This window comes from Dictyostelium discoideum, assembly GCF_000004695.1.
Source record: "Dictyostelium discoideum AX4 chromosome 1 chromosome, whole genome shotgun sequence".
NCBI classification, from domain to species: Eukaryota; Evosea; class Eumycetozoa; order Dictyosteliales; family Dictyosteliaceae; genus Dictyostelium; species Dictyostelium discoideum.
Window position 1 is genome coordinate 4,257,920 of NC_007087.3, and position 12,500 is coordinate 4,270,419.

A 12,500-nucleotide genomic window follows, 5' to 3' on the forward strand; every position below is an offset into this window, starting at 1 on the left:
ATTTAATAATTTAGATAACTGGTAACTTAGATTCAACATGGTGTTCAACATTAATTGTAATTAAAAATAATAATTTTACAGGTGATATACCATCATGTTTTTATTGTTATTTTGATGATCCATTAATTAAAAATATGATTACACCTGGTAATCAATTTAATCAAGTGAAAACAGAATGTACTTCAATTATACCAAATTTAAAAATAGTAAATCATGAAATTGTTATTTATGGTACAGATTTACCATTACTTACGACTCAATTTAAAACAGTACCAAATTTATCATGGTATATAAGTTCAAGAGGTAAAGAAATTAAAGTTAATTATGACTCATTACCATCATCACCAACACAACTTAAAACAATTGATTTATTAATTTTTGAAGGAAAATATAATTTCACACTTGCGTTGGACCAAAATCAAGCACCAATAATTTCAAAAGTAGCATTTGTGTCATCAAATAGTGTTTTAATTAGTGGTAGTTATTTCAGTTATGATAAATCATTGATTTCATTTGAGGTTGATCATCAACCTTGTATAATTACGTCGAGTACATTCTATGAAATTCAGTGCTCGTTAAGTGCATCATTTATAAATGTAGCAAGTTTAGTTTTATCAAATTTAAAAATTGGTAATCATTCAAGTGAGGATATTTTAATAGACACTTCAATTTCATTTATTAATTTATATTGTAATGAAAATTGTAAAAGTGTTGGATATGGTATTTGTAATATGAAGGATCAAACTTGTGTAGAATGTCCATCAAATTGTTCAAATCAAGGTACATGTAATATTTTCACAAACAAATGCGAATGTTTTAATGGATTTGCAAATGATGATTGTTCAGGTATTCAATGTAATCCAAGTGCAAATTGTAATGGTAATGGTATTTGTGATACCAGTATGGGTAAATGTAATTGTGATATTAATTGGGCATCATCAGATTGTAACACTACAAATCATTATGTTAGTAGTGTGATTTCCACCAGCACATCAGGAGGCGTGGTCACCCTGCTGGGCATGTTTGGTGACACGCATAATAACCCGTTAATTAAAATCGGTGAATTGACCTGTTTACCAATTATTAAAATTAATTCAACAATGATTCAATGTGAAATCGGGCCTGGTAAAGGACACAAGGCCGTCCAAGTCACCCAAAACGGCATTACATGGTACGGCAATGGATTTAAGTACTATGAAACCGCACTACCATGTCCATCACAATGCTCATCACACGGTCATTGCGATACAACAACTGGTATTTGTAAATGTGATTCTAAATGGTCTGGCATCGATTGTGCAATCGAAATTCAAGTTGACTCACCACAATCAAACTCAACCATTGATAAAGGCACTGGTGATTCAACTTTAAATAATGGTGAAACTAAATATTCGATTTTAATTACATCAATTAATGAAATTGACTTTAATGGTAATTCAATCAAAGAAATTAATTTAAAAAATAATTGGATTTTCATTTCAAATAAATCAAATGATAATTTTTATTATTTTATACAATATTTAAATAACACAAACAATAATGATAATGATACAACAATAATTATATCAACAATTGAAGAAGTTAAAGAAAGTAAACAATTTTCATTTGCAGATATTAATTTTAATGTTGAAAGTGGTTCAATTAAATTTACAACTACAATTAAAAATTGGAAATATTCAAGTGTTTTAAATACATTACAATTAAGAATGAATACAACTGTTGATAAAATTATAAAAAATGATCATGATGATTGTAATGAAGATGTAAATATTTCTATTATTAATGGCGATGATGACGATATTGATATTGATAAAGTTAGTTATATGACAATTTCAAAGAATGGAAAAGTATTATATGGTAGATTTTTAGAAAAGGCATTATCAGATTCAAGACCTTCTTATATTCAAAATAAAATAATTAAAAAAAACGAAAATTCAATATTAATTGGTTTAAATTTACCACATTGTGTCGACTCATGTATTGTAGATCCTGATTTTTCAGTTTTAGTAAATCCAGATTTCTCATCAAATTGTAATAGTAGTGATAATAGAAAGAAATGGTTAATACCTGTTGCTGTTGTTGTACCAATTGTTGGTTTATCAATTGTTGCAATCATATTTTATGTACTTTATAGAAAAAACAGTACACTTATTAAAGTTCATTTATTTTCAAAAGTTAAATTAAGAAATATGAACAACTAATAAACATTTTATTTTTTTTTTTTTTAATTAAATTTTAATGTATCAATTTCATTATTTGGATTAATAATTACTAAATTTGAATTATTATTTGTTGAGATGATTGAAATTGGTGGTTTAGAACTTGAATATTTTTCATTATTAACTTTAATTGATTTAATTGATTGTCCTTTTTCAATATCCCAAATATTTAAATAAAGATGGGATATTTCATTATTATTATTATTATTTTCAACAATTGTTGTATGTCTATTCCAATGAATTAATGTATTTTTAATATTTGTAATGAAACTACCATCTTGGATTTTAGTTGTTTCTTTTTCAAAATCAATAAACCAAGTTTTACCAATGGTTTTCTCGAAATTGTGAATGATGATATCCGATTTTGTGAATATTAATAAATATGGTTCTTGGATTTTCTTTGGAGATACGAGATCGTCCCTATTAATGGTCCAATTTTCAATTATTTCATCACCACTTTTACTTTCATTATTAATTAATCTAACACTAATTTGAATTTTATTTTGAAAAATTGAAGTTACAAATAATTTCTTAAAATCACAACTTGTTTGAATTTGTAAAAATATTTCACCAGCAATTGGTCTGAATATACAAATAAATTCACCTTGACCTGAAACAAAATTAAAGCAATCAACTTTAATAAATTCAATTCTTTTATTTGGATCTGCAATCGTTGGTAATTGAATTCTACTCCATTCATTAATTAATTCATTACTAATTGGATATGATCTACCATAAATATAATCATTTGATTTATAAATTTTTTCTTTTTTTTTTTTTAAAATGAATTAGTAATTAATTTTTTTTTTTTTTTTTTTTTTTTTTTTTTTTTTACCATTTGATAAATTTAAAATTGAATAATGATAATAATCATCGGAATATAAGCATTCAATAAAGATTGTGTCATTATTTAAAAATTTGGTATTTTTTTGACAATTTTGATGATCTTTACAAATATTTGAAAATTTTTTAAAATGATTTGTTTTATCATTAGAATCAAGTTCGAATAATGTAACTTCACCACCACTAGTAGATTTAAAACAGACTACAAATTTTTCATTATAAATTCCAATAACTTTTAAATCTTGATCATTTTTAAATGTTTCATTAATTTCAATTTTTAATTGTTTACCTGGAGTTGCAAATAATGGATATTCAACATCAGTGGAATTCATTGTAATCGTTTGAATAGGTTTCCTATTTTTTTTTTTTTTTTTAAACAATGAATGAATGAATAAAAAAAAAAAAAAAAAATAAAATTAAAATATGAAAAAAAAAAAGATTTTTTTTTTTTTTTAAAAAATAAACCATTTTTCATAGAAATAAAATTTTAAAATTTGAGTGATGCAATATTTGCAAGCATAAGGTGGGAAAATGGATTAGTTTATGAAAAAAAAAAAAATTCATAGTAAAGCAATGAAATTTTATTTTTTATTATTATTTTGAGATTTGCATTTTAAATTATTTTTTTTTTCTTTTTTAAACAAATAAATTTTGTTAAAAATAAATTTTTTTAAATTTTTTTTGATTTGTTTGGTTGTTTAATATTAAATATAATTTATTTTTTAAATAATTTGGAAATTATATTTTAATTATATTTTTCTTTTTTTTAACAATAGATTTAATTAAGATTTATTACATATAGAAAATAAAATAAAATAAATAAAGTATTCCAACAAAGGTTTTTTTTTTTTTTGATTTTCATTTTTTTAATTTTTGCACCTCACCTGACAACAAATCATTTTTTCTTTTTTTTTTTAATTTTTTTTATTATTTTTATAAATTTTTCATTTTAATTTTTTTTTTTTTTTTTTTTTTTTAATTTCATAAATTATTGAGATAACAATAATAATAATAATATTAATATTATGTTTAAATATTATTCAAATAAAACCATTGTGAATGGTATTTTAAATTTAAATAAAAATTTAATTAATAATACAAAGAATCCAAATATTTATAATTCATTTTGTAGATATTTATCAACTCAACATGAACAACAACAACCACAACAACCACCACAACAACAACAACCAAAAATATTAAGTAGAAAAGAATTAAAAGAACAAAGAATATCACAATATGATGCATTATTTAAAACTAAATTAAAAGATAAAGAGATTAGACCAAAAGAAACTTTAGAATTTTATAAACTCCTCTTGAATTCACCTGAGAATAAAATAAACGTTTCACCATTTGATCATTTATTTTTAGAAAGATCTCTCATCCCAACCATTGCTTACATTCCACTAAAAATACTTTCAAATTTTAAAAATTTAAAACCATTAAAAAAAAATAAATTAGATCAATGTAAATATAAAATTAATAATAATAATAATAATAATAATAATAATAATAATAATAATAATAATAATAATAATAATAATAATAATAATAATAATAATAATAATAATAATAATAATAATTAAATTTAAAAAACTAATTATTTTTTATTTTTTTTAAATTTTGTGAATGGCTCCTCTATATATAGCATTTAAAGAAAATTTTATTAAATTAATTACAGCAATTCAAAATAATGATATTAGAACAATGACAGAGATGAAACATGATCAATCACATTTTATGATGGAGACATCAAGAGATTTATTTCATACATTTAAAGAGATGGGCTATGATAGTGCAGAGAAGTCATCTTATCAATCCATTGAACCTGTCATATTAAAGTTTGAACCAATCATTCCATACTTTGATGCAATTGTAAACTATTATATCACCATTTCAACACCACAACCAGATGGCACCAAAACAACAAAGAAATACTTTTCAACAATCTTATGGAGAGGCTCTTTCCCTGAATTGGCTCCTGGTCAGAAAGACCCTTTAATCGATGAAAAGACTGTTGATTTCGAATCAAAACTAATTTGGAAAGTTGGTAAAATCTTTGTTCCAAATGAGTTATCTGAAGTTCAAACTGATCGTTCAAATAAAAGATTATTAAAATCAATTGAAAATGATTTAAATAAAATAAAAAATAAATAAATAAATGGAAAAAAAAAGTAATGATAATTAACAATTAACAATTAATAATTAATAAATAATAAATAATAATAATTAAAAATTTTTTAAAAAAAAATAATAATAAAAAAAAAATATATTTTATTTCAAAAAAAAAAAAAAAAAAAAAAATAGATATTATTTTAATTTTATTTATTTCTATTTTTATTTTTTATTATTTCTAAATTTATATTTTTAAATTAAATAAATTCAATCAATATTTTAAGTAGTTTCAGGTTAATTTTTATTAAACAATTAAATAATATATATTTAGATTTTTTTTTATTTTTTTTTTTTATTAAAAAATATTTTAAGAAAGTGTTCTTTATTTATTTTTTTTTTTAAAAAAAGTTTTTTAAAATTTAATTATATAAATTTCGTTTAAACAAAAAATAAAAAAAAAATAAAAAATGGGTTTCGATTGGGTTTCTCCAAATGTTGTAGCTATTGTAGACAGAATTGGTCAATTAAGAGATCAAAAAATTGAATGGGAAAGAGTCACTATTATAATAAATAATGAATTTGGCAATTTAAATCCACCAAATGGTTTTACAATGTCTCAACTTAAAACTTATTATTGTCGTTTAAAACCAAATAACTTATAATTCAAATATTAGAATATTCCTGAACAATACAACTGTTCACAAAAAAAACATTGTTTTTTTTTATTTTTTTTATTTTAGTAAATCAATATTACTTTTTTTAATTTTCAAATTTTTTTTTTATTTTCGAAATAAAAAAATAAAAAAATAAAAAAAAATAAAAATAAAATAAAAATAAAAATAAATAATACTAAATTGAGAAAAAGGGAATAATTTTTTTTTTTTTTTTTTTTTTTATTTTTATCAATTCCCTCTTATTTATTCAATAATTTTTTATACATATTTCCTAATTTAAAATTTTAAAAAAAAATAAAAAAAATAAATAAATGAATAAAAAAAAAAAAAAAAAAAAAAAAAGAAATAAAATTTTTTTTTTTTTTTTTTTTTTTTTTTTTTTTTTTTTCTTTTAAAATTAAAACCAATAAAATAATCAAAAAAAAAAGAAAAAAAAAAAAAAAAAGAAAAAAAGTTTGAAAATACACCTTCAAATAAATACCTTTTTAAAAAAATTAATATTAAAATAAATAGTAATAATATTATTAATAATAATAAAAAAAATTAAAATTAAAGAAAAAAAAAATAAAAATACAATATTATTATAGTTATAATATTTACTCACACCCTTCAACTGTCGTTTTTCATGTGTCAGTGTTGTTTACGACCTATAATTTTATTATATTACTTTTAAAAACTTTTTAAATAATATATATAAATCATAGATTGCATCAAATAAAAAAAATAAAATGAAAAAGAGTGATAGTAGTAGTAGTTTAGTTTTTAGTGGTATTCAAATTGAAATTAATAATAACTATGGTAGTGGTAGCGGAAGCAACAACAACAACAACAACAACAACAACAACAACAATATTAATAATAATAATAATCCAAATAATAATCCAAATAATAATGGACCACCACTTAGACCATCTTCAGAATGGGTATTACTCTCTTCATCTCAACCAACAATAGCCACTACAACCAACTTAACGACAAATGCCCCACTAAGCGATAGTATGATAATGAATTATGTAGGAAATGATAATTTAAATACCCCAATTACACCATCAACTAGCTCTCCCTATTTAAAAAGGAATAATAGTAATTTAAATAGTATAATCGAAAATAGTAACAACTCTTCACCAAGTAATGCAATCACTAGAAATAATAGTTTTAATATGGATCCTAACAATAATAATAATAATAACAATAATAATAATAATAATAATAATAATAATAATAATAATGGTGAATATATGAATTCAAGTATAGTGTTCGATAATAATGTAAATAATAATAATAATAATCCAAATAATAATCCAAACAATAATGTTCATAGTAATTCACATAATACAAATAATAGTATAACTCATAGTGGTAGTATTACCAGCAGCAATAGTAATAATAATAATAGTAATAATAATAATAATAATAATAGTAATAATAATAATAATATCAATAATAGTGTAAATAGTGTAAATAGTTTAATGATGAATTCTGATAAAAATTGCAATCATCAATTCCCATCTGACGATGTTTTAATTAGTAATGAACATGATATCATTGATTTAGCATTGAATAAAGAGTTCTTAAATCAATATCGTATTCAAACTAATAGTATTTTCATAAATTCACAACATGTAATAAATCAAGATGTTCAAAGTTATCAAGATTACGAATCATTATTATCCTCATATAATACCATTTTAAATCAATTATTACTAATTACTTCTTCAAATAAAAATAATAATAATAATAATAATCCAAATAATAATAATAATAATGTAACATCTCCAAATTCATTATTATCACCACCATCAACTTCTCAATTACAGCAACAACAACAACAACAACAACAATCTCCTTCACCACCATTAAACAATAATAATAATAATAATAATAATAATAATAATAATAATAATAATAATAATAATAATAATAATAATAATAATAATAATAATAATAATAATAATTATTATTTAATGAGCACATCAACAATGAGTTCAACCACAACAAACCTATCAACTAGTACTAATTCAAATATAAATACAAATATACCAACCAATTATAATATGAGTACGTCAATTACAGCGACAACTACTACTACTACAGCAACAAATACTATAGCAATAGGTACAACAACTACTGCTGCAATAACAACTGCTGCAACAAATTCAACAAATTCTAATAATTTAAATTTATCATCAACTAATTTAGGATTAGATAATAATTTTCTTTATCAAAGGATTTTACCAGAGATACTTTCATTATTAGAAAAGTTAACAGTGTTTTCTAGAAATAACGATACAGAAATTTTCAACAGGTTAGGCAATAATGTAAAACTAATATTCGATCATTTAAATCTAATAAAGAATGATATTTTAGAAGCAAACTTTTCACACCTAAGGTATGTTTTTTATTTTTTTTTTTTTCATTTTTTTATTTATTTTACATTTATTTCCTCTCAAGAAAATTAATATTAAATAATATTATATTGTTTCAAATTATATATATATAGTGGTATCTTTACAATTTATAATCATACCATTATTAGTAGTGATAAAACTACTAAACAATTTGTATTTAGGTTTTTACATTCATTAGCACCAATGACTGTACCACCTGCGATTGTAGTCACCCCAGAATTAAAAAAAGTTGTACAAAAAATTCATTTTTCAAAACCAACTTTCACTCCATTATGTATTGAATGGAAAGGTTCTTTTACTTTTACAAAAAGTTTTTTTGGTAATTATTTTATTTAAAGAAAAAAACAAAACAAAATAAAACAAAACATCTATATATCTCTATATATATGAATGTACTAATTAATTTTTAATTATTTTAGAAATTTGTAAATATATTGATGTATTGAAATCAGTTTCATTATTTATAGCACAAGTTGGTCAATATTGTTTTTTAAATCAATCAATAATTATCAATGATGAATTATTGTTTATACCATCAATTTATGTTTTATTTGATAATATTCAAAATCTATCAATGAAAGAAGAAAGATTTCATATCGAATATATTCTACATAATTTAAAGTTCATTGTATCCAAAATACCAAAACAAACTAGAGAATTCACAAAAACTGAAATTGAAAGATTATATTCATATATTAGAGGTAATCCTTCATATGTAAAAGAAATTTTACCAAAATTATTGAAAAATATTTATATCGATCCTTATTTCTATCATTTATGGAATAATCATTGTATACATTTATTAAATAATAATATCAATAATAATAACAATAACAATACAAATAATAGTAGTAATAATAGTAATAATAATAATAATACCAATATTAATATTGGTAAGGATATTGGAAATGACTTAACACTACTTTTGGTTAGTAATAAAAATTCTTTCCTTCTATCTTTTGATGAAAGACATTTCTCAATATTTTATAGTTCAATCAGTAATAGTACAACCACAACAATAACACCAACAATAACGTCCCCAAATAATAATAGCAATAGAATCAACAACAATAACAATAATAATAATAATAATAATAATAATAATAATAATAATAATAACATCAATGTAAATAATAATGTAAATAATAATAATGTAAATAATAATAATAATAATAATAATAATAATAGCAATCAATATATTGTAAATTATTTTGATAATACAACATCACTTTTAAATTTTATAGAATCGAATCAATTTAAATATATAATTTTATCAAATAAAGAAGTAGAGACCATTAAATTCTTTAAATCAGTATTACCAGTCACATTACCATTACCACAACCATCAAGTCGACAAGCAATTCTACAACAACAGCAACAACAAAATTATAAACCTAGAATATTATGTGGACCTTGTTTATCAAGATTTAAAACAATTTTAGATGAATTTGATAATGAAGAATCAATAGAGAATCAAATTTATTCAAATTATTTAAATAATATTAATAATAATGAAAACATTGATCCTAATTTAATAGATGGTAATGAAAATAAAATTAATGGAAATGATAATAACAATAATCATGATGATGATGAAAAAACTAATAATAATAATAATAATAATAATAATAATAATAATAATAATAATAATAATATTTATAATAATAATAATATTGAAGATTATAATAATAATAATGATAATAATTATAATTTTGAAAATGAAATAAATGATAAAGAAAATGAATTTAGAGAATTAGAAAAAGAAATTAATGAAATTGAAAAAGAAGAACAAGAATTAATTAAAGAATATTTAGAATTAGAGAATCGTAATCAAATTAATTTAGATATTAAACAAAAACTTGAGGATATTTTAAAGGAAATTAAATTGGAAGAGAAAACTCATTATGATCTTGTAAATAACTATTATCAAGAATATTTCGATCTTAAACAAGAAGATGAAATTTATACGAATCAAATTAATGCGATTAGGGATCAACTTGAGAGAGTTTCACAAATTGATATTAATAAAATCACTTTTAAAATTGAATTACCAAATACTGGTGTCAATGGTGGTATTGTTGGTTATAATGAATCATCAAATACAACAATTTCATCTATTAATGGTTTTAGATTAGGTACTTTATCAAATTTAAAAGTTGATTGGGAAGAAATTAATAGTGCATGGGGTGAAACATCATTACTATTATATGTTTTGGCAAGTCAATTAGAATTTAATTTTCAAAATTATAAATTAATTCCAATGAGTAGTAAATCGATAATTCAATCAAAAAATGATAAAATGTCCTATACACTCTATGGTGGTGATAATATTCAATTCTCGAGATCATTCCTTTGGTTTGGTGCAAGTGATCAAAGATTTGATAGTGGTATGGAAGCATTCCTGTCTTGTGTCAATGATATTGCCACCTTTGTACAATCAAAGAAACCTTCAATCAATTTTAACTATCGTATAAGTAAAGATAAAATTGGTGATTCCAATAGGCTACTCTCTATAAAGATTGCTGGTAATTCCGAATTAAATTGGACAATGGCTCTAAGATTCATGTTAAGCAATTTAAAAAAGATTTTAGATAATTTAGATTCAATCGTTGAATCAAAACAAAAACAACAACAATTACAAAGACAACAAAGTTTAAATAATTTATAACAATAAAATTTTTTAATTTTTTTTCTTTTTTTTTTTTTTTCTAATATTATTTCTAGATTTTTTTTTAGATTTATTTATTTTTAAAATTTTTTAGATTTATTTATTTTTTAGATTTATTGATTATTAAAAAAAAAAAAAAGAAAACAACAAATATCTAGTCATTTTTATATTTTTTTTTAAAAAAGTTTTTTATTTTTATTTTTTTTTTTATTTGTTTTTTTTTTTTTTTATAAATTTTTTTTTTTTTAAAAAAAAAAAAAATGTTACTATATTATTTAACAACAACCAGATTTGGCGGCTGGTGGTTCAGAGGTGGTTGGTAATATAATGGTTTCGGTGTTTGAATCAATTGTAGTTTGTGGACCAGTTGAATGGCTTGGACGGCTCATAATGTGATAAATTTGAGTTAAAATATTTTGGAAGGCTAATTCTACATTGCTTGAATCAAGTGCAGATGTTTCAATAAAAGTAAGTTTATGTTTTTCTGAAAATTCTTTGGCTTCATCAGTTGAAACTTCACGTAAGTGTCTTAAATCACTCTTGTTACCAACCAACATAATTTCAATGTTACGATCAGCGTTTTCTCTTAATTCTAAAATCCATCTTTCAACGCTCTTATAAGTTGCTTGCTTTGCAATATCATATACAAGTAATGCACCAACTGCACCACGATAATAACTAAATAATAATAATAATAATAATAATAATAATAATAATAATAATAATAATAATAATAATAATAATAATAATAATAATAATAATAATAATAATAATAATAATAATAATAATAATAATAATAATAATAATAATAATAAAAATTAATATACTATACTTTGCCCCATTATTGATTTTAATCTAAAAAAAAAAAAAAAAAAAAAAAAATTTCAAATCCAATTGATTTTCTCTTTGTTCTTGTTTGCTGTTGTTATTTGTTTATTTGCTGTTTTTGTTGATTAATTTGTTCATTGTAAATCTAAAATTGAAAATACTGTGATATGACCTATTTTTTTTTTTTTTTTTTTTTTTTTTTTTTTTTTTTTGAATCAAATAAAATTTTATCAACTTACGCAGATGTAATTGCTCTATATCTTTCTTGACCTGCAGTATCCCACACTTGAGCTTTAATAGTTTTACCTTCAGTTTGAATAGTTCTAGTTGCAAATTCTACACCAATGGTTGATTTGGTCTCTAAACTGAATTCATTACGTGTGAATCTGGATAAAAGATTTGATTTGCCAACACCACTATCACCAATGAGTACAACTAAAAATAATAAAAAGTATTAGTAAAAATCACAAATCGTTCGTTTTTTTTTTTTCTTCTTCTATATAAAAAAAAAAAAAAATCGTTTTTTTTAAAAAAAAAAACTTACTTTTATATAAATAGTCGTATTCTTCTTGTGATCCTTTTGAAGTCATCTTTATTATGTATATATGTGTTTTTTTTTTTTTTTTTTTTGTTTTGTTTTTGTTTTTGGTTTGTTGTTATAACGTTTAAGTTGTAATAGTTGAAAAATTAAAATTATATAATCTATATTTTATAAAATTGAATTAAAAATTAGTATTTATGAACA

General features: G+C 21.1%; 7 protein-coding genes across 7 annotated transcripts in view; 5 read left to right on the forward strand and 2 right to left on the reverse strand.

Moving 5' to 3' along the window:
* Window positions 1-2,201, forward strand: part of DDB_G0271034 (hypothetical protein) — a gene marked incomplete at both ends in the record, with an annotated part of 3,909 nt that extends 1,708 nt beyond the window's left edge. Inside the window, one exon of the mRNA XM_641459.1 lies at window positions 15-2,201. Coding sequence (XP_646551.1) covers window positions 15-2,201 — 2,187 coding nt within the window. The remainder of the gene's footprint in view (window positions 1-14) is intronic.
* Window positions 2,202-2,224: 23 nt separating this feature from the next.
* On the reverse strand, window positions 2,225-3,394 carry DDB_G0270114 (hypothetical protein; the record flags this gene model as incomplete). Its single annotated transcript, XM_641460.1, has 2 exons — window positions 2,225-2,985; window positions 3,055-3,394. The coding sequence occupies 2 exons, from the start codon at window positions 3,392-3,394 to the stop codon at window positions 2,225-2,227; spliced, it is 1,101 nt and encodes a 366-aa protein (XP_646552.1).
* A 693-nt stretch (window positions 3,395-4,087) lies between these two features.
* DDB_G0270116 (hypothetical protein) lies at window positions 4,088-4,648 on the forward strand (the record flags this gene model as incomplete). Its single annotated transcript, XM_641461.1, has 1 exon — window positions 4,088-4,648. One exon carries the CDS (start codon window positions 4,088-4,090, stop codon window positions 4,646-4,648), a length of 561 nt encoding a protein of 186 aa, XP_646553.1.
* Window positions 4,649-4,769: 121 nt separating this feature from the next.
* DDB_G0271036 (hypothetical protein) lies at window positions 4,770-5,219 on the forward strand (the record flags this gene model as incomplete). Its single annotated transcript, XM_641462.1, has 1 exon — window positions 4,770-5,219. The coding sequence occupies one exon, from the start codon at window positions 4,770-4,772 to the stop codon at window positions 5,217-5,219; it is 450 nt and encodes a 149-aa protein (XP_646554.1).
* Window positions 5,220-5,644: 425 nt separating this feature from the next.
* DDB_G0271038 (hypothetical protein) lies at window positions 5,645-5,839 on the forward strand (the record flags this gene model as incomplete). The annotated part of the gene is made up of 1 exon (XM_641463.1): window positions 5,645-5,839. One exon carries the CDS (start codon window positions 5,645-5,647, stop codon window positions 5,837-5,839), a length of 195 nt encoding a protein of 64 aa, XP_646555.1.
* Window positions 5,840-6,579: 740 nt separating this feature from the next.
* On the forward strand, window positions 6,580-10,927 carry atg6A (autophagy protein 6; the record flags this gene model as incomplete). Its single annotated transcript, XM_641464.1, has 3 exons — window positions 6,580-8,240; window positions 8,352-8,548; window positions 8,679-10,927. 3 exons carry the CDS (start codon window positions 6,580-6,582, stop codon window positions 10,925-10,927), a joined length of 4,107 nt encoding a protein of 1,368 aa, XP_646556.1.
* A 275-nt stretch (window positions 10,928-11,202) lies between these two features.
* Window positions 11,203-12,345, reverse strand: rab11A (Rab GTPase; the record flags this gene model as incomplete). The annotated part of the gene is made up of 3 exons (XM_641465.1): window positions 11,203-11,605; window positions 11,995-12,190; window positions 12,300-12,345. The coding sequence occupies 3 exons, from the start codon at window positions 12,343-12,345 to the stop codon at window positions 11,203-11,205; spliced, it is 645 nt and encodes a 214-aa protein (XP_646557.1).
* Window positions 12,346-12,500: the final 155 nt, after the last annotated feature.